The 26,909-nt window shown below is 38.0% G+C and overlaps 1 protein-coding gene across 2 annotated transcripts in view; it reads right to left on the reverse strand.

Annotated features, from left to right (window-relative positions):
* Positions 1-1,070: 1,070 nt before the first annotated feature.
* The window catches only part of LOC140234528 (ras-related protein Rab-10-like), a 60,854-nt gene continuing 35,015 nt past the window's right edge, over positions 1,071-26,909 (reverse strand). For both annotated transcript variants that reach the window (XM_072314570.1, XM_072314569.1), the window contains exons 2-5: positions 14,808-15,007; positions 13,797-13,886; positions 12,612-12,713; positions 1,071-9,862 (exon numbers count right to left, since the gene is read on the reverse strand). In XM_072314570.1, the coding sequence (XP_072170671.1) occupies positions 9,776-9,862; positions 12,612-12,713; positions 13,797-13,886; positions 14,808-15,007 (479 nt within the window). In that variant the 3' untranslated portion in view covers positions 1,071-9,775. The remainder of the gene's footprint in view (positions 9,863-12,611; positions 12,714-13,796; positions 13,887-14,807; positions 15,008-26,909) is intronic.

Genomic DNA, 26,909 nt, shown 5'->3' on the forward strand with positions numbered 1-26,909 from the left:
CTTTATGAAATGTTAAGAAGCCTACAATTCTAAGAGGAATCCAAAGTTTACTTGATGAAAATATTTGTTTTGAAATGGCCGAGATATCCAAAAATAAAGTAAAATAATGGGATCCTAATAAAAGGTGGGTCCCACCTTTTATTAGGATCCCTTTGTTTTGGATAGCTCAGCCATTTCAAATCTAAATTCCATCAAATAAACTTTGAATTATTCTGTGAATTATTATGCTCTTTCATAATTCATTAGAGGTTTCTCATTATCTGAAAAAAAAAAAAACATTGGAAACCTCAAACCTCCATCTCAACCGAAACTGTACCATTCCTTTAATTAGTCTTGTATAGACCATTATAACGCCAGAAGAAACAGGACCTACTTTGAGTGCTCAGTTTTAAGGTTACAAAAACTGGAAATAGCTAGAATGGAGTGTTCTCATATTTTTGTCGTGGATGGAATTTGCACTATATAAAATTGTTTTCTTTATTGTGCACGGTCATGCATCATAACCATGGATTACTGTTAACAGAGGATTACTGTCATTGATTGTTGTAAGTGCTCTTTATTTCAGATTGAGTCAAAAGGGCCTGAGCTTTTGACCCCAACAGAATCCTCGTCAGAGGCAAAATTACTCGGACCCCTTTTAAGTCAATCAGTTTTACTCCATAAGCATTGGATAGCCTTTTATTAATTGAATAAGCAGTTTTCAGGAGCTCTTTTCCCACGCCTACACTAATACAATGTAACAAATTACATGCTCTGTCTTGTATAATTCAGGAAAGTGGCATTCCTATTGCATTATCAACCCTCATGTATAGTTCCCTTTCACCATAACGTAATTATACTGCACGTGTAGTCGGGTACATTCGAGATCATGCAGTTTAAATCTTACACATATAGGGTTAATTTAAATAACACTTCATCTATTCGACATCGCCAATAGATGAAAAGTGTAATCACAACTCTTTTTTTTGGGGGGGGGGTAAAATACATGTAATATTTTCAGTAAATCTGGTTCAAAATTGAATAAACTTAAATGAGTACACAAAAAATGACAGGGAAAGAAATAATTTCTTGTCACTTCAGCATTTTTTTCTTTTAATATAACCAATGTACACGTGTATAATGCTTACAATTCTTTTTTTGTGATCGAAGAAATCATGAACAATGCTCTCATTCATGTACTTTTTTCCTTCTTTTACGTCAATTAACATCACGTTGTAATTTATATTCCACTTCTTAAGTCATCGTGAAATGTACGATGCCCTTGTGTTAAGCGTAGTATTCATAGCTTACACATATTTCATACTCAAAAACTTCTTAATGTTCTTGTAGAATCGGTACGATCTAAACTACAGAATAGTGTGGTATAGCTGTGCAAGTATTCAAAGGCTTACTGATATAACTAACTCAAGATTTTCCATTTTCATCACGACTCGTACTCGAAGGCAAAAATAAAAAGTGTATTCCACAGGCTACACAACTCTCAACTACAGATACACACACTATCAGAGATGAAATAGCAGCCAAATATTATTTCCTCCGAACTTGAGACTCCTTTCTTCTGTTTTGACTGAAGGAAGTACAGTGTATAAGAAACAAGAGGAAGATAATGAGCCCTAGAATGATGTTTTCTACCAGCTTCTGTAAGACACCTGCAAACTCACACCACAACACACACCCAAAACACACACATACACACACTCACAGATTGAGAAGCACATACTTTCCAATCCCATACACCGATATGAATTGGAACATAATTTTCATCTCTATTTCAAAACCAAATCTCAATAGCATCTCTCATGCCTGGAGTACTTAGGTCAAATTTAGTCGCCACCAATCTTGAGTACCAATCATTTCTGCTTCTTACTGCTTAGCCTCATGGATGTACACATCTCTATTGATGAATTAAACCATTTCTCTCTCGGACTACACATCCAGGCATTAGCCCTATTGGTTGCAGTTGAACTTTGACCGTTATGATCATGACGACACCAGTATAACAGTATGGGTAATCATGAAAGAATACCAACTGTGATTGAGCAGCATGTTATATACAGTGTCTGCACGCTGAAACACTCGATGTACAATGTAATTTCCTCGACCTATGTCCATATAAACCGATGTATCAGTACCCTCAAATATTTGCACCAACTTCGACTTCTACATACCTCTTCACCGCCATACAGGAAATTGTGTCTGTCTGACATATCCTGTACATTACAAATTCAAGAATGCACAAGCCAAACCAATGCAATGTATTCAAATTAAGATAAATATTCTTCTTCTAATCCTTCGACGCAGGCAAGCTCATGAACCTGCTGCATATCACATACAATCACTTGTTGATATTCTGGGCCGATCTAAGAGACAAGCCTTTCTACTTCTGAAAAGTCTCAGCAATGGATATTATGCACATGTGTCAAATGTATTCTTCTAGCAGTCATTTCATTTCCATCCAGTGTTTTCCCATCCCAAAGTAAATGGCATACACAAATCTTATTGGCCTGAACTTTTCAATTTTTCCAAAGCCCATCCAAAAGCCCTTGAAACCTTAGTGGTCTATGACATAAGTTAACAAAACGGTAGATTTCACCCTGTATCTTATTTCATTTGAATGCAACTTTCCTACATTGGCCTGATTACAAGCAAACAGCAACAAGATGGAGAGAATAAAGAGAAAAAAAGTTCAGTTTATATTTCACATGTGAAGGGCACTTTATCTAAACTCCTTTAACACTCTCATAACCACCATACCGAAATGTCAGTGACTTTCGTACACAAGCAGGTCGGCAATGGTAATGATAGATTTAAAAGTTGATGACGCACAGCAGTTATGTAACAGATGTCTAGGCAATTAATCGGCTCAGAAACATCTTTAAATTAATACCAATTTCAAACAAAAGAAAGAGAATATCAAGTATAAGAATCACTCAGCACAGACAATGGTGAAAATATTGTTATACTATTGTTACACTTTTACACAATCATCAAAAAGGTACATCTAACATTCATCTTCCCCATCATGGTCTTACATGCTGTGCATAAAAAAAGGAACAACAAATAATGAAAAAGAACATTTAGAATGTTAATGACCTGCATGTAAGATAATCATTTGGGGCACATTGGTTGATGAAAAACAAAAACAAAAACAAAAACAAAAAAACTTAATAGATCAACATGAAATACACTGCTAGCCTGTGGAATAACTTTTTGTTTCTCTTTGTTTCTTTTTTAATTAGCAATAATAATCCTTTAACACAACCAGCATTTCACATTGCTTTAGATTATCTTTTTTCTTCATTATACACAAGTTTGTACACATCATATTCAGTTCAGACTCTACTCTAATGACCTACTGAAACTAGTGTATTGGTTTGATTTTTGATACATTTGAAGACACAACTGTTAAAAAAAAAGAAGAAGAAGAATAACCCCCGGCAAATCTAGTGGAAATGGTACAAGGATGTTGAAAGCATGGCAATGGAGCATACTCAAGTAGCATTCTCATAAGACACTGTACAACATTTGCACATTTATACGCCCATTCATTGCAAGGAGTGTGATCTATACAACAGCATATTCTCTCTCTCTATCTCATTCTCTCACGCACTCTCTCTCTCTCTCTCCCCTCACATGTTATACTTGATGTTACTTCTACATAGGAATTTCTCCTGGTTTGACTGATCTCTGGGTCGACATTACGCACCGTCTATTTCCGTTCTCGTTTTAAAATTACAGCACAAGGAGTACGACATGATGGAGATTGGTAGAAAGAAAAAAAAAAGCTCAAAATTTACAAGAGGCACCACAGACTGACACATCATGACTGCAACAAGTGTTGTACATATCTCCCATCCTCTTCAGTTTACAAATGTTGGCTTAAGCCCCAGTCACATGTAAACACAGATCCTCAAGGATCTGCACGGTGATCCGGGGAGGTCCGGAGAGGTCCGGGGAGGTTCGGGGAGTCCGGGGTGGTGCGGGGTGATCCGGGATGTCTATGTGACTGGGGCATAACCAACAGTTGGGGGGGGGGGGAAGGGGGACTGGTGCATGAGAAGGACAGGAGGGGGTCTAGTAGCATCAACAAGGTGTCCAAAAGAACCCCATTTGACACCTAGGAATATTCTAGACTACGTGAACCACACTTGGTTTTGCAAACACTTAATTCCCCGATACCCTCTGTCTCAAAATCGCTTGTGTGCATAGAAACTCACTGCCTCACTCAAACATTGGTATACAAAGGCAAATCCAAATGAAGACAAAAAAAAAAAAAAAAAAATCATTAGCTGCCCATTCCCCTATAATTCGGCAAATTCTATCACACAAAAAACATAGACTGCATGCATTCTGTATTCTATCATATTGGAAAATAATTCAATTCATAACATTACATACATACATACATACTATTATCATGATACTTATAATTATAATAATAATAATAATAATATACTGTAATAATTAATTTAGGCTTACCAGTATTGTTAAAAATCATTCCATACATAGGCAAAAAATGGTATTTTCGTCAGTCGGGTTTTAATGAACCCTTCTGATACTGACACGCAGTGAGCACTTTATCTCCTCCTAGTGTGAGAGAATTCTTTCAGGCTAACTACCTAGAAATGCAATGACAGATAATCTATGTTTGGTCAGCATTAAATGACACACTGCATACAAGGATAGGGTATACCCTTCCATAGCTCAAGTTCTTGGACTGTCTGTCTAGCATTCAGTTGTTTTCCACATTTTTGGCTCCTTGTATTTCATCACTGAGATCACCAGGTTTTAAAAACCAGAATAACATCTGTAAGTAAAATTAACACATGAGCTTCCAACAACATCAAATTGTTTGTTTGCTTGTTTGTTCGTTTTTTCCCCATAAGAGGATGGAAAAGGTAAAATTTCATGCACTGCAAATTTGAGTTCTAGTAATCCACAAATAAAATATCTTCCCTGAAACTAAATTTTTTTGCCCTTTGCCCTCTGTTGTGATCTTGTAAATTAGTCTGCACTTAATGTCCCGGACACAGCATGAGACTCTATATATTTTTCTCTTCCTCAATATTCACCCCCAAGTCTGGTTTGAAACATATGTCCTTCACATGAGGAAATAAGATCACAAGTATCAAAATACCAATCTCTATATCATAGTATATTAACAACTTTTCTTGTGTACTGCCATAGAGATGAAGTGAGAGAAAGGCAAGTACCAGTACGAAATATAAATGGTCCTTCATTCAGTGAGATTGCAGTACAATAAACATTTATTCCAGATTTTGACTCTTCTTGTTCACATCATCATTGGGTGTGTGTGTGGTTTTTTTTAAGAGTGCTAGTAACAAAATTTAGTAATAGCATAAAATTACATTGCTAGATATTTTTTTCACCATGCGCACCATGTTCTGAAAATGCATTCTATAATAGGTTAGACACATCACAAGATGTGATAGTTGGGTGTGTTGCTGCGCTGAAAAGGTGTTATCATCTGCCACAAGCAATTGATGGCAGCAGTCACTCGTAGTCTACTAGTGGGGGGTGGGGTGGGGGGGGGGGGGGGGTGGGGGAGAACTTCTACTAAGGCCAAGAGTTAGGGTGTGGGTGCTGTTGACCCCACCTCTCTTATCACGACTAGAATGGTTGTGAACATACTAGTAAGAAAACTGTGTCACAGAAACATAATTGTAGTACACTCTTCTACTCGACAGCAGAGGGCTATTGTACTGTTTTCAAATGAATAACCATTCTTTTCTTTCCCTTTTCTGCTTTGCGTTTTCTAGCCTACATCACATGGTATTGGTACTCAGCTACACACTCCACAATTTTCTTTCATTCTACTCATACAGCTGGCTGTTGACAATAGCTGTTGCTAAGTCAGGCAATGCCGTTGTAATTGCGATACAATTTTCGAGTTTGCTTTGGCTGACCTTCAGAAAAAGGATGAAAACAAAATAACATTAAACATATTTGTTGTAAACCCTGTACAGGCAACCAGTAAAATCTGAAATATTGCCTCTACACCACACTATCCTTTGGTTGTATGTTCAAAAGGCCATCTGTTATTGTAGTAGCAAATGCATTGGTGTCCTTGAATTAATTTCTTGAAAAAAAAAAGGCCTACAGTCAACAAATTCTAGGACAATATCATTTCTATTTGGGGGAGGGGGGGGGGGGTGAAAATTCAATCACATACTGTCAAAGTTGAGAGACAAAGGTCAAACAAATGTAACCAGTACACACCGACTTTTAGAATAAGTACATTTTAGTAGGGAAGACTTTCTTTCCTATCGTAAAGGAGCAATAGTTGTTAAAGCATGTACTTATCCAGAACTCTTTTTTTTTTTCCAGTCCGACAAATTCATAGACAAAGCATCTACACTGTATTCTTGCTAGGTCACTTGTAGCATTTAAAGATAACTGACCTACAGACAAACATGAGAACAAAAACAGAAGAAAGAACTGAACCGTCATGCTTGTTGATAAACGACCTCATATCTTAACGCACGTGACATTTCACAGCTGTATTCACACATACGCTGCAATGTGCTGTTTACAGACGAACAGTGAGGTAAATCACACTGTGGCTTGGTGTCTAACAGAATCTATGTTTGCTCTTTCAACAAGAATAAAAGGAAACAGCAACGTTGAAAATAACTTCTGCATTGTAAAAATCACGCCAAGTATGCAAGATCTGAATCATCCATACAGGTATTGTTCTGAAAATGTCAATTTACTAGTGAAAATGTAAAACGTTTTATTGTGACATTGGAAAAAAGAAACCAAATCAACATGTAAAAAAAAAAAAGAGAAGAAGAATGGGTTTGCTAGTCAAGCATCCATGTAAACATAATCCTCCAAAAGTATGATTGGTCCTTTAAAACTTGCATACTACACAGAGTTGGAGAACCACTCTACTTAGAACAGGTCAAACATGTCAATGTGTGACAACTATGGGTAGTACAACAACACACTTAGTGACGAATGGGAGCTGGAAGGTTTGTTGTTGGTATATTTACTTCCATACAACATGGTCACTGACAAGACTATTAAAGAGCATACCATGCCTAACTGACATGACATTATTGAGCAGTACATGTTTCTGCGCTTACCCTGGCTCTCTCCCCTGGTCATAGACATGGAAGAACCCTCCCTGCCATCACCCCTATCTACCAACCACAGAGCAGACAAGACCATTTTCCAAATACAAGGGTGTAAAAACACCACAATTATCTCTCCCCTCTCCTCCAGAGAACTGCGGCCTGAGCTATGTGACATGCAATCAATCAACACAATTATTCTATTGGACCCAAAAGCTTGCTTGTATACAGTAAACGATCATTTGGAAAATGAAATTGTCACTTTTGCATCATCAAAACAACACTGAAGGCTCAGCTTATTTGCAATGTTGCAATTCTTTACCATCTAAAGACCACTTCACAGATAACTTTGGAATTTTTCCACATGAAACATGCAATGCAGAGTCCCTAGAATACATAATCAATTCTTCAGCTGCGCCATTTCATGGGAAATACATAACTGCTTACTCTCCAAGATATCTGCCTTACTAAAAAAACATAACAGAGAATTCACATAATTTCAGTGACATTGTACAAAACTGTTTACCGTCAAAGACGTCTGCCTTTCTCATAAAATGTATTCAGAGAGAATTCACATCATTTCAGTTAAACTGATTTTCTGCTCTCCTTTTTGGGGGGAAAAGACTGAAAGGTGTTTGTAAGCACTGCTGTCTCGTTCAAATAGACCATTTTTGTTATGTATTACAATTCACGGACATTTCTTTTCCTATAGTCTACCTTTGGTGGTAACAAACCATTTCATTCACCCACTCCCTCAAATTAAGTTCCCTAGGTAGTTGTTGCTTGGTAGTTGTTGCTTGCAGCCACGTTTGTGGTTGTTAAGAGCAACTTTTGTGAACACAGCATGTGTATTAGATTTGAAAACATTACCAAATCATTCTGATGAGGAAGATGTGGCCATCTCATACTGTAAGAAAATTTGACTGCGTTAATGAAAAACAAGAAAATAATGACTGGATTGCCAAAAAGTGAAAGAAATTACTAGGCTGATATTAGACATGATCAAATGTTAAGTATTAAGCTCCTGCATTCAGATGGATGTTTTTGACCCTAATACCAAGTTCCATTTGTTTCCCAGACTTCATGTCAGCATACAGAAGGGGGGGGGGGGGGGAAGGGGTCCAGATCCCTTTAATAAAACTTTGGAAATAACAGTGATAGCTCTATATTAACAACATTTGCTTAACTATTCTAGAAATAAATATTATGCTTTGCACTAACTTACAGTAAGCATTAATAACACATTCCTTCCACCACATTTGGATTCAATGTATTTTTGCAAAGGTAAAAGATTTTGCATTTCCAATCCATATTCTAGACCCTCTCATTTTTTAGCGGATGTGAGGTTTGACAAACGATCAAATTTCTCTCTTTCATGGCAATCTTATATGGCATTTCTTGGAATACAGCTAATTTTTGTTACATCACTATGTGACATGTGCTACACCAAATCAGTTCTCCTTGTTTGCTTTCTGCTACGCATACACATACTAAGTGCCTGGTTTAAGACTTCTGGTTAGTGTACTGTGCTATTAAAGGTAGGTTAGAATAAATTTGGGTTACAATGGCTACGTCTGATCGTGAAGCCCAACATGTCAGGATTTATGCAAAATATCCAGAATGCGGCTTCTTTTGAAATATCTAGGAGTGCTGTCGTGATATCATATATATCTATATATATAGACAGATATATATAGAGAGAGAGATATTTTTCACATTACAGTATAAATCTATGTACACAAACATCATGTGAATAATGTACGAACATGGATGACTCTACAATATCTGTCCAACAATCATTGTTATGTAGTTTTATTACTTGGACTGCGTGGAGGTTCTATGGATCTGTGTTTTCTTTGTGATGTGCCAAAATCTGAACCAGGGGTATTCATATCTCCATGCAGAAAAGGGCCTATCAAGCAGGTGTCAAAATATATCTCTATGTGCCAAACTGATGATTATTTTTGTTTGTTTTTTGTACTAATGTGAAGTTTTGTAACCCAAGCTCTTCCTGACCTTGAGTTGGCATACTGCTGTGTCCAGTACACACTGACCACTACCCATCCAGTTGCTTTCTTGTCTTGCTTAATCACAGAGTACAATATCATATCCTGAAGATCATGCCATTTGGCATTATCAAACACAGAAGCAAAGATAGGCATTAATGGATTGAAAGGTTTGTTTACACTTAGTGTCAAATGGACAGCTGGACAATGACCACGACGTGGGGGAGATACAGCTGGACAATGACCACAACGTGGGGGAGATACAGCTGGACAATAATAGTGTTGCATCACACCACAGGATCCTAGACATCTAGATGCAGTACATGGCCAACAGAAGCACTATCAGAAATATCATGAAGAAAGGAGGGAGTTAAACTACAGAAACAACCCAAAATGTAAATATCTGCTCCCCTTTTACATCTCTTTAAAAATGTACAAAGAACATTCCCCCTAGTGTGGTCAAATCCATTCATTTCAGACTTTGTCCTCTGTTGACTCATCCTCTGTTTTTTCTTCCTTGCATCGTTCTCCTTTCCTGATTCCTCTGTGTCCGCATTGTGTCTTTGTTTTACTCTCTTTTTCTTTTTTTGTCTTACATTAGGATGATATGCTTAGTGTAGATTACATGGAAACGTTGAGGACTGCTGCGTTGGCTCTCCCTGGTCTTGCACCCTACGGACAGCACTTCGGACCTGACCCACTGCTTGACCCTTCGTCAGGCTTGACCACACCGGATGAGCCCGTTTCTCTTTGTGGATACTGTCGCAGAAGGAATAAATGGATGAAGAAGAGACCAAACAAAGACAGACTTTAGGACAAGGACATAATGGATATGATATGAAAACAACAGCAATTCTGTTTATGTCACAGCTCATTAACCCATCATTTGATCCTCATAAACAGCCTAATAAAAAGCAGAAATGTGGAACTGAACATGTAAGATTTTAATGGCGTAAAGCCTGACATAATTCTATTTGAGGGAGATAAGTATGCAAGTCATTTATTCTATATGTATCACAATGCATCTAGATTTTTATTTGATCATTTCATTGTGGGGTGGCACGGCAGCAGCTTGAAGACAACAGAGGAGAAGCATATGGCAATGTGGCAGCAATTACGAATCACATAAGCACAACAATAACATGGAAGTCTGCTGGTCAGACAATACTCTGCCACAGGTACAGTTCTTACACCATCCCCACCCCCCCCCCCCCACCTCCCTTCACTTGAAACTATAAGATGCCATGTCCTTGCTCTAAAGCACTGTGTTTCTGCAGCACAGTGTTCCTGAATCAGTCTTGCCATAATCTTCGGATGGTGTCAGATAAAATGACTCAGATGTTCAGAGCAGACCTAGAAGAAAACTAACTAAAGGCCTAATGCTATTCACCCCATAAAAACAACCCCTGCAGAGACACAAAATCTGCTGTTCTGTCTAGCCATCGATCCAGCAACTTACAAAAACTCGAACATTCTATCTCTGAAGCAACATCTCAGAACTTAACAGTAACAGCACTTGGTGGTGCCACTTTCTTATCATGCCTTCTACATTTCCTAGAATGGTTTCCACAACAGTAACATCATTCGGACTCGGAAAAAGAAGGAGAGTTGCTTCCTTAACATCCCTCGGTGGAATTCAGCACCACTGATCAGCCAAGGAGGGCAGTATTAACAGAATAATCCCACTTCACCTTCTCAGGTCAGTAGTGCAGAAAGGTGACATTCCGCTAAGGATTTAGTTAACCTCATTCTGCTTAATACTTTAGTCTGTATCATCTATTATCATGACTCCTAAAGGTGCTGTTTACCATTGGGAGCAGTGATTTAAACATGTTCCGAGTTACCAGTATCACATTTGATGCATATATGTGTAGGTGAGTTGTAACACAAAATATCCTACCATACACAAATTTTGCAATAAAGCCTAGAATACACAATTTCATTATAACACTATGCATACAAACCTTTTTGTGGTTGTTTGCAGCCAGTGTACGCATAATATCTAAATAAGAAAACTTTGTGTATCCAAACCTTATTGAGGATGTCTGCTGTCAGTGTATTGTATAATCTCTAAATCACAAAACTCTGTATCCAAACCTTTTTGAGGATGTCTTGTTGTTAGCGTATTGTATGATCTCTAAATCACAAAACTCTGTGTATCCAAACCTTTTTGATGATATCTGTAACCAGTGTATGGTATAATCTCTAAATCACAAAACTACATCCAAACCTTTTTTTTTTTTTTTTTTTTTTTTTTTTTTAAGGCGACCATCCATCCCCAGTTATATTTTTTTTACTGTTTTAACCCTCTCCTGGAATATATAATTTCTTTTTTCTTTTTTTCAATGTAAACATGGTTATGACCTCAACGGACAAAATATCATTAATACCCTTTATGCAGACGAATAAACGTCATTATTAAAGTAAACAAAAAGTATAGATACACATCAGAATTCAACTCTCACTCTCAGTTCATGGGTTTATCTCTATAGTATGCAAAATGTTGAAGTCTGTTGATTAGTATAGTATATGTGTAATATTTTATATTTGTATATGTAATATTGAATTAGATACACTGAAAGAATGTTTATTACAGTTTTTAGGACCACGGATATTTCTTTTTTTCAATGGGAAAGTAAATGGAGTTTTTGATTATGTACAAAACGAAATCAGAAAACAAAAAAGCAGAACATCGACTGATTATTGGTCCGCCCGGAGTGTGAAGTTTCTATAAACGTCCGATATATATATATGAAAGAATTGATGTAAATGTTATAATGATTGTTAGTTTTTAATATTATTGTTGATACTGGCACATTAATTTCATGGATGTTATTTGTGTTGTATGTTCAGTGTGTACCTGCAATTATCTAAAGAGATAATTGACCTGGTTATGTATAAACATTTTCTTGAATAAAGAAATGACTCAATCAAAAATGAGGATGTCTTGGTGTTAATGTGTTGTATAATCTCTAAATCACAAAACTCTTTGTATCCAAACCTTTTTGAGGATGTCTGCTGTCATGTATTGTATAATCTCTAAATCACAAAACTCTGTGTATCCAAACCTTTTTGATGATATCTGTAACCAGTGCAAATCTCTAAATCACAAAATTCTGTGTATCCAAACCTTTTTGAGGATATCTGTAACCAGTGCAAATCTCTAAATCACAAAACTCTGTGTATCCAAACCTTTTTGAGGATATCTGTAACCAGTGCAAATCTCTAAATCACAAAACTCTGTGTATCCAAACCTTTTTGAGGATATCTGTAACCAGTGCAAATCTCTAAATCACAAAACTCTGTGTATCCAAACCTTTTTGAGGATATCTGTAACCAGTGCAAATCTCTAAATCACAAAACTCTGTGTATCCAAACCTTTTTGAGGATATCTGTAACCAGTGCAAATCTCTAAATCACAAAACTCTGTGTATCCAAATCTTTTTGAAGATGTTTGTAACCAGTGTATGGTACGATCTCTAAATCACACAACTCTGTGTATCCAAACCTTTTTGAGGATGTCTGCTGCCAGCGTCATGAAAGCCTGCTCTACATTGATGTTTGCCTTGGCACTCGTTTCTAAGAACTTGATTCCATTCTCCTTTGCAATCTGTACAGGACACAAGCAAGTAAATTTCCACAAAATCAAAGAGAGAGTCAGAGAGTGAAAGGTTCATGAATGCACTTTGCATTGTACAGGAAGTACTGACCATATTTCACAAGAAACCCCCACAGGGGATCTGCTTCATACACTTGTATCTTCTGTTTTCTTCTAAAAGGGAAGAATTCAGAAAGAAAGATGTCTGTCTGCTGTTTTAAAAAAAAAAAAAACTTACTTGCTCGAGAATAAGCAAGAGCTCTATTACAAATTTTTGTACAGTTTCTCATCAATTGAAAAAAGTACTGATGTACATTTGTGACATGCACATATTCTGACAATATAATTTTTCCTACTTTTAAAGTCATTCTTTTTTATAAAAAAAGTGTCGCTGTCTTGTGGGGCTAACAATTTCATCACTTCCACTGATCCCAAATAGTGAATTCAAAGGGATGGTATAGTTTTGGTTGAGACCTAATTTCATGTTTCTAACATTTTTTTGGTGAGATAATGAGAAACCTCTTATGAAATATGAAAGAGCATGTAATTCTATGAGGAATTCAACGTTAATTTAATGAAAATTGGTTTTGAAATGGCTGAGATGTCCAAAAAAGAGCGATTCTAATAAAGTGTGGGACCAACATTTCATTACGATCACTTTGTTTTACTTTGTTTTTGGATGTTTCAGTCATTCCAAACCTGATTTTTATCAAATAAACTTTGAATTCCTCTTAAAATGGTATGTTCTGTACTATATTATAAGTGTTTTCTTGGTATCTTGCAAAAAGTTAAAAGCCCAATTCTCATCTCCACCTATACTGTACCATCCCTTTAAACACAAAAGTAATATATTGTTTATGAGGAACAAAATCAACATGGAGAATTTTGCCAATAATCTGCTTTCCCGCTTTGTAGTTGATACAGTAATGATCATACACATCTTCCAGCCACATATCCTCATGTATGAGGTCTGGCCACTTTCAACTTCATGTACATTGTGACACATACAGTATCAACCTTTGCTTTAGTGCACTGATACTGGTATCATGAAATCAAGATATGGAAAGCCTGCCCTCTGTTGACCATAATACTCACGCTCTCTCCCCTGTCCTTGTTGATCATCCTCTTGTCCTCCATGTCACATTTGTTGCCTAGTAACATCTTCTCTACGTCTTCATTTGCATGCTACATAAAAGAAAATATCATCATCAAAACGACTCTTTACTTGCTAGGCATTCCAAGAATTGGACGAAATAATGTTCAACTTGTGTACTGTTTTTCTTACTCTCTTTAGTTGTGTGTTTCAACTATTTTCTATTCATCTTTCATGTGTCAGCATTTTTCCCCCATTTTTGTTTGTAATGTTTATTCACAGAAAACTGGACAAGGACAAATTACCACAGCATGAATGCCTGAAACCAAAAAAATAGGTATGCAAACATTTGAGCAAACATTTGAGCAAACATTTGAGCATAGAGAGGAAAATAAAACACAATCTCACAAAAAGTATGTTAATACCTTCTTTATAAGGTGATTTATGCAAGTTTTTTGTCATTTCCAAGACTGCTCTACTGATAGAAAGGTGGTCACATCATAGCCTGATTTATTTAAAAGAATTAGAAAACTGCAAAGACAAACATACAGACACAGATAAACATGCATACACACAACTATACTCAATCCTTCCATTTGTTTTAACATTTCACATTGAAAGAAGCTCATATCAGTTGCATGTGAGCCTGAGAAGTTTGGAGTAAAAATACCATTTGATGGCAATATACTGCAAATTCAGGTATGGACAATGTTCACACTTTTTCTTTAAGCTTTGCTTCATGAATTCTAATGGCAATAAAACATCACAGCGGCATCTAAGGAATATTCATAACAGTAATGGTTAATATGGCAAGGCCGTGGATAAAGGTGATGACGGCAATGATTGTAATACTGAAGAGAACGGTAACTAATACAATGAAGATGATATCAGAAATACAAGAAGTTCAAGAAAGCAAAAAATAATGATAATGACAATGGGTGCGTAGACTAGGTCACTGTGAAAGTAAATCAAACAACAGAAATGACTGGCTTTCAGTGACTTCCTGGCCTCACCTCCTGGATGTTTCTTAGCCACTTTGCGATGTTGTCGAAGGTCTTCTCTTGCGTGATGTCGTAGACCAGCATGATCCCCATAGCCCCTCTGTAGTACGACGTCGTGATCGTGTGAAACCTCTCCTGCCCGGCTGTGTCCCAGATTTGTAATTTGATCTTCTTACCATTCAGCTCTACCGTTTTAATCTTGAAGTCGATACCTACACATTGACAGAAAATATAATATAGATTTTTTTTAAAGATAAACAAATAATACATAACATGGGATCACAAATATTGTAACCCTCAAGTACTTCGTTTGCAAACTGGCATGAACGCTGGAGTGCTTTCTCTACCAATTTCTACACAGATGTCTTGGAACTTGTAATTTTCAATGAAAAGAGATTAATCCCTCTCATCTAAAATGTGTCAACTTGGCCTTTCTGCTGGACTAAGGCACGTTGTTACACATGAGTGGGCTTGCAAACTTTACAACTTGGTCAAGTTTGGATGGATTACTGAGTCATGATGAAAAAGCTTGGCAAATTTAATCAAGTGTCTATAAAGGACATAAGATCTAAAGTAAAGAGTTTTTTTTTTTAATTTACTAAAGAGATAATGCTTCCAGCTACATTTTGTGGCAGAGGCATAAATAGATGGAGGAGGGGGAAGAAAAAGAGAAAGAATGGACAAAGAACCATAGTTACAAACAAACTGATATGTAATACACAGCTCATCAGCACAAAGACAAATAACAAAACCAATGAAATTTAAGTGAAATTCTCCCCATGCTAAAGTTGACTTTCATTACGCAAGCTGCTTTTGTTCATATCCTTATAGGTCCCTCCCACTGGTTTGTGCATGAAACTATCATCAAATCCTCTTTTCAATAATCATACAATTGGGTAATTCCATGAAGTTGGGGCAGTGTCCATGTAGCATCGTGATATTTAAAAAATACATTTCAGCATAACTCAATATTAATCATGCTATACATTTATTGTTTGTAGGCTTTACATTTGCATTGAGGCCACACATTTTCCTGGAAATTTTGTGCCATTCAGACTCAATTTTGATGAAGTTATTAAACAATATGTACATGTAACAGTGTCCTGTAGCATCGTGTCCATGTAGCATCGTGATATTTTAAAATTTGGTCCTAAGAGACAAATTATGGCAATTAGCTTGACCAAAATTTGATGCAATATGCATATTTACAAGATATGAATGAGATAGCTAAATATCTCAAATTTCCTGTACACAGTTTTAATTTTAAAAGAAAATTACAAAATGTATCACAATGCTATGCTGTGTCCTTTTTTGTGACATTTGGTGGACACCGCTTAGCATAGTGACACATTGTGTAATTTTCTTGTACAAGTAAAACTGTGGAAAGGAGAGTTAAGATAGTTAGCTATCTGACTAATCTAGTAATTATGCATATCATATCAAATTTTGGTCAAGCTAATTGCATTAATTTGTCTTTGAGGACCAGATTTTAACTATCACGATGCTACATGGACACGTCACGATGCTACAGGACACCGTTACATATCGTTTTAATAACTTCATCAAAATTGAGTCTGAATGGCACAAAATTTCCAAGAAAATGTATGGTCTCAATACAAATGTAAAACCTATAAACAATATATGTATAGCATAATTAGTATTGAGTTATGCTAAAATGTCACACTTTGTGCCCCAACTTCACAGAATTACCCAATTACAAACATCATCATTGCAGAATTGTTACAACTCTACAACAATTTGATTGGAGGGATGCAATATCTTCTTGAATTCATGTCAAATGAGAAATTTAGAAAAGACACACACTGTAATGTACAAGTGAATAGGAGACTTATCTATCACCACATCTAATGCCTACATGACTGTGACTGACATTACTTGTTCCCATAAAACACAAACACCTCTAAAGTCCACAACTCATTATTTTTCAGATCTTCATTTAATGCTTTTCTGTTTACATGATTTAGTGCTACTGTCATAGTCAACTTTAAAATGGAATGCATTATTACTTTAACCAAAAACTCTTCTTCAATCTTTCCTTCTTAGTAACAACTGTGAAGTTTCGTTTGTCCAACCCCACTGATAAAAGAAGAAAATAACAGCAAATCCCCAAATCCTTGAGATCCTTCAAAAAGCCTATCCCTAAGAGTAATGCATCCTGTACAAACAATTAAACCTATGTGATATCTCAAGTCTCACTTCCTGGCTGTAGCTACACTCCCACCAAGCACACACAATCACAATGTCTGTTTTATGAACAAATTGAAGACTAGTCCTGAGTATACTTGGACAGGCATCTACAGGAAATGTGTGTTTACAACAGCAAAATCAGCTGATCTTCAGCAAGTGCCAATACAAGCTGTATGCTATAACATCACAACTCTCTATGTGCCATGGTGTAAACCCCCATGTGCCACATTATTCTGAGATGTCAAAGCAGGCATGGTTTTGAGAAAAGATTCTCTTTTTTTTTCTCTCTTTTTTTAATCTATGTACCTTTTATAAATTTTTTGTTACCTTGGACATCTTATGAGAAAAGTTGTACAGAAAATGCCCAACTTTGCTTTGATGTAAATTGCACACTGTTCCATATGACAAATTTATGTTTTCTTTTCAAATGACCAGGAGCTACATTATTGGAGAGAAAAGACTTTTGCACACAAAACAGTGACAGAAATTTAGAATTTACTTGCAAATCCTGCAGGGAACTTCACTTGATAGTCAATCACCACATAAAATGCAAGCTGTATGTGCCAGGAATAGAATTGTGATAAACATTTTCATTGCACTGTGGCATTTGGTGATTTATCGATCAGTTTGGGTGGGTTTCTGTGCTTGAGCAGAATATGCGAACTTCACACATCGTTGACTGAGTCGGGCATGCAAGCATGGCACATAAAAGAGCAGAACAGGAGATTCTCACGGCTACTACATGTACAACTCCCTACCAAACTGGAGACTCTGATCGCATGCACAATGCATGTAGCACATACTACCGAGTGCAAATCATGATGTCCATTGCAGGCAGTGTCCAGGGCCCTGGAATCTCTAGAATTATAGATCCTACAGTATGCTCTCTAGTGCTATTTTAGCCTTCATTTTTCAGCAATGACAAAAACTAGAAAAGCACTTGGACAGCGCAGATCTCCGCCAAGCCAATAACTCTTTTCCATACACGCATGAAATTTCCCAATTTAGAAGCTTTTTGTTACGTCATCAGCTTCCAACTGCAAGGTGTCTTGCCAGAGCAGAGCACATGCTTTAGTGTGTGAATGTAAACCTCCAGTATGCGCATCTAGAACTCCCAAGTTCATTGACCTTATATGCCAAAATATCAAACATCCTTCAAAAATCAATAGAAATTCCTGAATCACGGCCCAAATTTAATCAGCTATTCCTTGTGTCATTATCGACTTTTCCAGCAAGTTACATTCAAATCCATTCACAACTTTTTGAGTTATTTTGCAAACAGACAAACCAACGCTGATGATCACTTAACCTCCTCCTCCCTTGGCGGGGGTAATAAAGTTCAGTGGGAGAAAGCTAAATTTTATGCACGAGACACACAGCTAGAGTGGGAAAAATTTAAACTCAAGCAGGAGAGCTAGAAATTTTGAGAAAATTGACTCAAGCAGGAGAATTGGAGTCTCTGCATTTACACTTACAGTGAAGGACAACTGCAATGACTAAATTTGACAAAGAGAAAAACAGATCTGTGTGTGTGTGTGTTTTGTTTCTTAGTACGATGTATGACAGACACTCTTGTAAATTCAACTACTGTACAAGCTGAAATTTTCGCGGTGGTTTTATTTTCGCGAATTTCGCGAATCGCCTTTGAACCGTGAAAATAACAACACGCGAAAATAACAACGTGTGAATAGATAAGTACAGTTAGACCTTGCAACCGCGAAATTAACAACACGTGAAAATGTCCTCCGAGTAGCAATTCGCAAAAATATCTGTGCGCAAAAATTTCAGCTCATACAGTATAACACAGAACTCTCCTTTTTGACTTGGGTGTACAGGTGAGAATTCTATTGAATACAGAATGCCACCAGTATATGTCACAACAGTATTCATGTGGTCACTCAGTCCTTCTATATACAGTCATGAGTGTTGAACAATGAAAAAAGAAAGATCTATGAAAAGAAAACCAGAGGAAGCCAAGTAACTATGTGCTACAGTAACTAATAATGAAGTATTACAATAAATACTCATTACACATTCTTCATTAACACTACATGTATAATAGGCCCTAGAGAATACAAATTGTACACACAGCAGAGGCAGAGCTACAGGGGGGAAAAATCCAGGATTAACGGGAAAACTTTCAGTGAGCAATTGAATGGCAACTGGACAAATTGGACTTTGGCACATGGTCAACTTTGATGCCTCTGCCATTTCATGCCAATCATTATACCGGTACTATGCCAAAAGTATGGCCTTTTATTTCCACCAAGATGCAGTTTGTTCAGCCTGACCACTGACCCTGACAACTGACCCGTAATGCTCTCTATAGAAAAGGAAAAACTTTCCCATCCATTACCATCCACCATACCAAATAACATTACACTCTCCTTAGTTCTGGCAGGAAAGTGAACAGTATGTCTTAATTTCAGTAACATTTGAGCTTCTGCTTTCGTCATAAAAAAAAAGAAGATATAATTAAGTTTGTAAGTACTGTATACACCATATAATTTGCAAGGTTTTATTTCTGAATTTCGTGAGCCAAGTGCTATACCCAAAATCAACAACACATACAAATATTAACTCTGATGTCAACATGAATATGACATGTGTGTGTACATTTCTCTGTTTATTACTGTACTCCACGATCACAGATTTTAACCACATGCAAAATTGTCGGGAATTCCAAGTTCGTGAAAATTTAGACCCCGTTTACAGTGCGGGCCTGGGCCGAGCCGCAGCCGAGCCACGGCTGAGCCTGGCCTCAATTGCGGGGCCGAGCCCTGCAATTTTGTCCGTTTACAGTGCGGGGCTCGGCCCGGGCTTTTCATTCAAACCTTTCAATATTTTGTTGTAGTGGTGCTCTGCTTGTAAACAAATGCAATTTGGTATAGTCTGGTTTTCAGACCCTTTGTCAACTGGATTCCGTGGCGACGAAGTCGCCGTTCGAGCAAATCCTTTGCAGGACAAAACCACCTTAAACTATACTAGTTTTCGACGCTGAGGGGGTTAATATCCTGAATAGCGAAATAGTACGGGCAGAGGGTCTGGAAGCCAGACTAAAATCGGCCGCGCATTCGGCCCAGTTTGCGTTTATACTGAGAAAAGGCCGGGTTCGGCCGCGGCTTGGCCGCAGCTGAGACCACCTCCAGAGCGTGGCCAAATGCGCGGCCAATTTCGGCACCGCATTTGGCCTTTTGCGCGTTTACACAGAATGAAGGCGGGCTCGGCCATGGCCGAGCCGCGGCCCAGCCCCGCACGGTAAACAGGTTCTTAGACTCACTAAACATGTAGCGTATACAAACGTACAGTACATTGTATCACAAATCATGTTACTGTATACGTTGTTATTTTTGCGTACAGATATTTTCGCCAATGACGAAGTCATAGACATTTTCGCGAGATGTCGTTTTCGCGAATCAATGCTGATGCTTATGCTAGTGCTCTAATAACAAAGCATATGAAGACTTTTTTGTGTGTTGTTATATTCAAGATTCAAATGTGATTCACCAAATTCACAAAAACTAAACCCTCGCGAAAATAACAGCTTATACAGCACCATTGGCCATTCCTCAGGGCTGCCAACTCTCACGCATTGAGCGTGAGACTCACGCAATTCAACCAATTTTGACTGTCTCACTCTGATAAACGAAATCTCACGCTAAACCAGTCAGTCCGCAACACCCGATAATTCGCTCGTATTTATTCAACTCGTATGCAAGCCCGCTTTAGGCTTGCATACGTAATTTGAGCTTGAAAAATGATGAAAAAAGTAATTCGGGCAGTACACTTTCAAGACGTCAAAAAAATACCAAATTCACATTGCTTCTCCATGAAAATGCTTTATTTGGTAGTCCATCTCCTAATCTTTGTATCCATGTAAATATCTTGACAATTTGTTGCTTAATCCGGTCAGGAACCAGTAAAATATACATCGATGTCAGTGCTGATCAGCTTGAAACCGTGCAATCTCAAGAGTAAGCTCTCTCATTGGACAGCGCCTGCACTCAGCGCTTGCATTACGTCATTACGCTGCTACATAACGGTTTCATGCCACTTGCGGTTTCTTGGCACGCGTGTAGTTCAAGCGCTGAACGCACGCACTGTCCAATGAGAGAGCTCTTTCGCACCACTGTACACTTTGTGCGGAGCATACTTCTGGCTTAGAAGAGAATTTTACAGACATTTCAAAACGGAAAAACTAGTATAAATCATGCTTGCGTCTCCTTGACTCCAATATATGATGAGTATGTAAGTTTCCTCTCTACGAAAAAGCCAAAATCAGAAACAACAGTTTCTTAATCCGGTCAGGAACCAAAAAAGAACTTTAGATGACAAAATCTTCTGTGAAAAGCAGGTAAAATTTACGCAAATTCAACTGATTATATAGTCATGATAGATCCGATGTTATAGGCAAATTTAGTATCAAAACTAGAAATATCACTTATGGTGATTAATACCCCCGCCCCGTGACGACAGTCTCACCCAAGGAATGATCTTTCCTTGATCTTCTGCCATTTAAATGCCGTTACCATGGCAACGCAGCTTCCGACACGTCCGAAAAATATGTCTTGCACATCTTCCCACCAAGACTATTGTGTGTGCCACATTTCATAAGCTTTTGTCAAAAACTGAGGAAGTAGTTCAATCCACAAGATCTTTCCTTGATCTTCCGCAATTAATATGCCGTTACCATGGCAACGCAGCTTCCGACACGTCCAAAAAATATGTCTTGCACATCTTCCCACCAAGACCAATGTGTGTGCCACATTTCATGAGCTTCAGTCGAATACAGAGGAAGTAGTTCCATCCGCAAGATCTTTCCTTGATCTTCTGCCATTTATATGCCGTTACCATGGCAACGCAGCTTCCGACACGTCCGAAAAATATGTCTTCCACATCTTCCCACCAAGATCAAGGTGTGTGCCACATTTCATAAGCTTTGGTCAAAAAACTGAGGAAGTAGTTAAATCCGCAAGATCTTTCCTTGATCTTCTGCCATTAATATGCCGTTACCATGGCAACGTACTTTCGGGTACTGTCAAAAAATACGTCTTGCACATCTACAACCAAAGGCACACATCTGTACCAAGTTTCATGGAAATTGGGCAAAAACTGAGGAAGTAGTTTGCAACACAAAATTTTCCATCATTTTGGCTCATAATATGTGAGCTGTTACCATGGCAACATACTTTTTGTCACTGTCAAGAAATGTGTCATGCTGACCTATATCCTAAGACAAACATTCAATATGAATTCCATGAGAATTGGAAGAACACTGATGAAGCAGTTTTGCCATGAAGCATTTTGCCCTATATTTTACCAATAACATGCCGTTACCATGGCAACGCACTTTTTGCCACTGCGGAAATATGTGTCTTGCACATTAACATATTCAGATGAACATCTGTACCTAATTTCATAAAAATTGATCAAAAACTGTGGGAGGAGTTCGCGACGCAAGATTTGTACCCATTTTTGCCCATAATATGCCGTTACCATGGCAACGTACTTTTGGGTACTGTAAAAAAATACGTCTTGCACATCTACAAGCCAAGGCACACATCTGTGCCAAGTTTTATGGGAATCGGTTGAAAACTGAGGAAGTAGTTCGCGACGCAAGATTTGCAACGGACCGACCGCCCGACCGCCCGACCGACCGACCGACCGACCGCCCGACCGACCGCCCGACCGTCCGCTGATTCCTATATACCCCCTTCAAACTTCGTTTGGCGGGGGTATAATAAAGATCAAAGTCTGGAAAACAATTTACTGTGACTTGTAGCCAGGACGAATGTATGTACAAGTCGCTACACTGTGAAAACCATAGCCCTATCAAAGTCTCGCAAAATCTCGCACGACGAGACACCTTTCGAACGCAAAGATCGTCAACGAAAGTGCTGAATAAATCTTGCCGGATCGGCTCATTAGCATACGTGCTGCGGACTGACTGAAACCCCCAAAATGGAATGTACATGACTACAAAAATAAATATATCTCTAAATTCTCTGATATTCCGAATATCGATATGCCCAAGCCCAAAATTTCGAGATTTTCCCGCTCGGGTGTAAAGCTTAACCAATAATAATCGTTTTCGGTTCGCGCGCAAAGACGAGCTATTGGATTACCATTGGTTTCTACCTATACCACGTGAGCGTAGCTTGTACTTTTGGCAAATCATAGTACATGTATGGCTATGATGTGTGCTTTACATCGCTTTACATACACTGACTGTGTACGTAGTACGTACGTACATACGGCCGCACAGCAGGCCGCCAGGCGCTAGCCAGGAGGTCGCTCCGCTCCCTCGCAGTGTCTCACGCCAAACTCTCACTCAAGGTTGGCAGCCCTGCATTCCTGGTTAGAGTTATGCCTGGAATATACATTGTACACGTACGATGGCAGTTTTAGTTAAATTTAAACTTTGTATCAGTATGATTTAAAGGAAACAATTGTCTAGTAGTTTTCCATCCTTTCTTCAAAGTTTATTATCACTGGGAAATTCCTAGTGAACATATGGACAACCAGTAAACATGCCTCCAGAACCTTTACACAGGTAAAAATATAAGACATAAGACACAAAAATGTAAGACAAACCCCCCCCCCCAAAAAAAAAAAAATCAAGCTTCTATCGTATTCAGCTAGCAAGTGGAAAGAAAGCTGTCAAGGTATGATCCCTAATTACGTAGCGTCCTATACGCAAGTCCACCTGGAGAAAGCACCCTTACCGAGAGTCATCTTATGGAAGGGGTGCAGAAGCTTCGATCCTGAGACATACAGTTCAGCGAGGGCGCTCTTTCCTACGCCACTGTCACCCAGGACCAACAGGGGAAAGAGATAGTCGTAGGCATGGCCACCTGGCAGCCACGATCGGCCGAGAGAGATTTGACGGGATGCCCCCTGCCTTGGCATCTTGCATCAAAGACAAGAATGCTCGACTTATCCCCCCAGTCTTTGAGGCATTACACGGTAGGCCTGGTTCACATGGTAAGTTTGACCAAAGCAGGTCCTGAAACCTGGATATTTGTCGTTGACACTTACCCAGGTTTGCTGGTAGGGATACTGTAGTCATATTTCAAAGTCAAGTGCTTTGAAGGACAAGCAAATTTAAATCTATCCAACCGCAGATTTGAAACAAAATATGGCCCTGTGAATGATGTGCACAACGGCTCTTCAGATATCAAATCTTGGAGATTAGTATGAGATTTCAAGCCAATGTACAACATGGTTTCAATAGCTGATACCTAAAAAGCATGTCAACAAACTCTGTTACTATTTCAAAGGCTGGTTGCACTTACGAATGATCATTTCGCCACTAGTGCTGACTCAAATGCACTATTACAAAGACAGCATCCCCCCCCCCCCACGCCCAATGACAAATTACTCATTTTCACATACAAAAAGGCGCACAAAGACCCTCACAAAGTACATAAGCTGTGCCATGCTATACCCTCCTATCCATTCTTCCATAAAAACTCAGCATTGTGTCACACATGGAAAACATTTCCATGAGAATTATAAAAATGGAACTACAAATATGAACTAGACTCGGAATTTGTCAACACTGACAAATTAGGTGATCCGATCTATTGGGAAATCAATGATTTCAGTCCTGATCCCAATAGGCATGACCATACAGGTTTCATCTGTGTTGAGAGGACATTGGCCATGTGATGTTTGGAGTCTCATTTAGAAAAGGGAGTCAGACCTGCCATCTTTGGTACCGAATTCCGTATGCACTAACGAAGATACAGAATGAAGTATATTTGACCTTTGACCCCATTTTGGACACCAAAGATGGCATCTGAGCAAAAAGTAGTTATTTTGTGAAATGATTCTTGTAACATTGTCCTTGCGTGTGCAAAATATGGGAAAGATAGGACAAGTATTCACCAAGATACAGGATGAAACATTTATGACCTTTGACCCTAATTTACATACCCAAGATGGTGTCCGATCAAGTAGTTGTTATTTTATGAAATAATGTACGTGACATGAACTAAACATGTGCAAAATATAGGGGTGATAGAGGCTGTTTTTCTTGAGTTATTGCAAAGAAAGTTGCAGAAAGAAAGAAATATCTGAATACATCGAAGATAAGCTTTAATTTCAACCAAGTTTTTTAGCATGATCCAGACATCGTTTGAAAAAACAAAACGCATATTTCTGATAGCGGAAAGTTTCAGCTACAACATATTAAAATCTGGGAGAAATTCACCGAAGGGTAAGTGAGCTAGTGCTCGATAAAGACAATCATGTCAAATTTCACATCTAGAAAAATTCCCTCCCATAGAGATAACACGTCATAACGAAGATACAGAAAAAAGTACATATGACCTTTGACCCCACTTTGCACAGACAAGATGGCATCTGAGCAAAAAGTGGTTATTTTGTGAAATGATCCTTGTAACATGGTCTTTACGTGTGCAAAATATGGGAAAGATAGGACATGTATTTACTAAGATACAGGATGAAATATTTATGACCTTTGACCCTAATTTACATACCCAAGATGGTGTCCGATCAAGTAGTTGTTATTTTATGAAATAATGTACGTGACATGAACTAAACATGTGCAAAATATGGGGGTGATAGGGGCTGTCTTTCTTGAGTTATTGCAAAGAAAGTTGCAGAAAGGAAGAAATATCTCAATACATCGAAGATAAGCCTTAATTTCAACCAAATTTTTTGACGTGATGCCGACGTCGTATGAAAAAATAAAGGGCACATCTACGATAGCCCAAAGTCTCAGCTACAACATACTAAAATTTGGGAGAAATTCACCGAAGCATAAGTGAGATAGAGCTCGAGAAAGATAGTCATGTCAATTTTCATTTCCAGAAAAACTGCACTCCCATAGAGATAACACGTAAAATGGTCAAATTTGACAAGATTACTTTGAATCCATTTTTACGAGGTGATGCCGTCATCCAATCAAAATGCTGTTAATATATTAATGAGAAAGCATTTAATAAGCTACAACATACTGAAATTTGTGTGAAAATTGGCAAAGGATAAGTGAGATACGCTCGAGTGAACTTGAAATTTGATGACGTCATTTTGAAAATTTACTTTTTTAACTTTATTAAGAAATTTGATATCTTTTAATCATTTTTTCAGTATCGCCAACCCATGAAATGATATGTACAACTCATCAGCTTTCAAAATATGTAAAGAAAATGGAGGGTCACCGTCCATCCTGACGAGTTAAATCGGATTTAAAATTGGCGGTTTTTTGGCATTGTTGCACTGTATATCGCCATTGACGCGCGCGCGGAATTTCAACTTTGACGGGCCCGTATGACGTCATATTGAGTCGGATTGACTTGAAACTTGGTAGAAGCATTCCTTAATATTTCAGACATCCGATCCGTGTGAAAAAACGGGAAATTTCTATTGCATATGAGCTGTGCGTGCGTATATGTGCGCGCGCGTACGCGTCCGTCCAATTTTTTCAATTTTTCAAAAAATGCTCCAAATGGTCTGAAACGTGTGCAAAAAAAATTTGAGCTCGATTTGAGCATACAAATATTTCAACGCGCGCGTACGCGCACTTTTTAATAATAAATGTGAATTTTGATAATATGAGTAGAATGCGCTTGACTTGAAATATATGTGACGTAAATTTCATTGAAAAATTCCTGTCCATTAATGAGATATGCATGAAAATGTGTTTTCATATAATGACGTCATAGTGACGTCAAGGTTGACTGATCACTATGATTTTATAAAATTTGTCGACTTTGGGACATGATACATATATGGTATAATTTTGAAATTGATAGGAGGAACACTTTCTGAGCTAATCGAAACACAACTTTTGAGGAGAAATAAAGAAGAAGAAAAAGAAGAACAAAGAATCCGTACAGATACAGAAGGTGATCCGAGAGGATACTCGGATCACCTAAT

This window comes from Diadema setosum, chromosome 10 (genome assembly GCF_964275005.1).
Source record: "Diadema setosum chromosome 10, eeDiaSeto1, whole genome shotgun sequence".
Taxonomy (NCBI): Eukaryota; Metazoa; Echinodermata; class Echinoidea; order Diadematoida; family Diadematidae; genus Diadema; species Diadema setosum.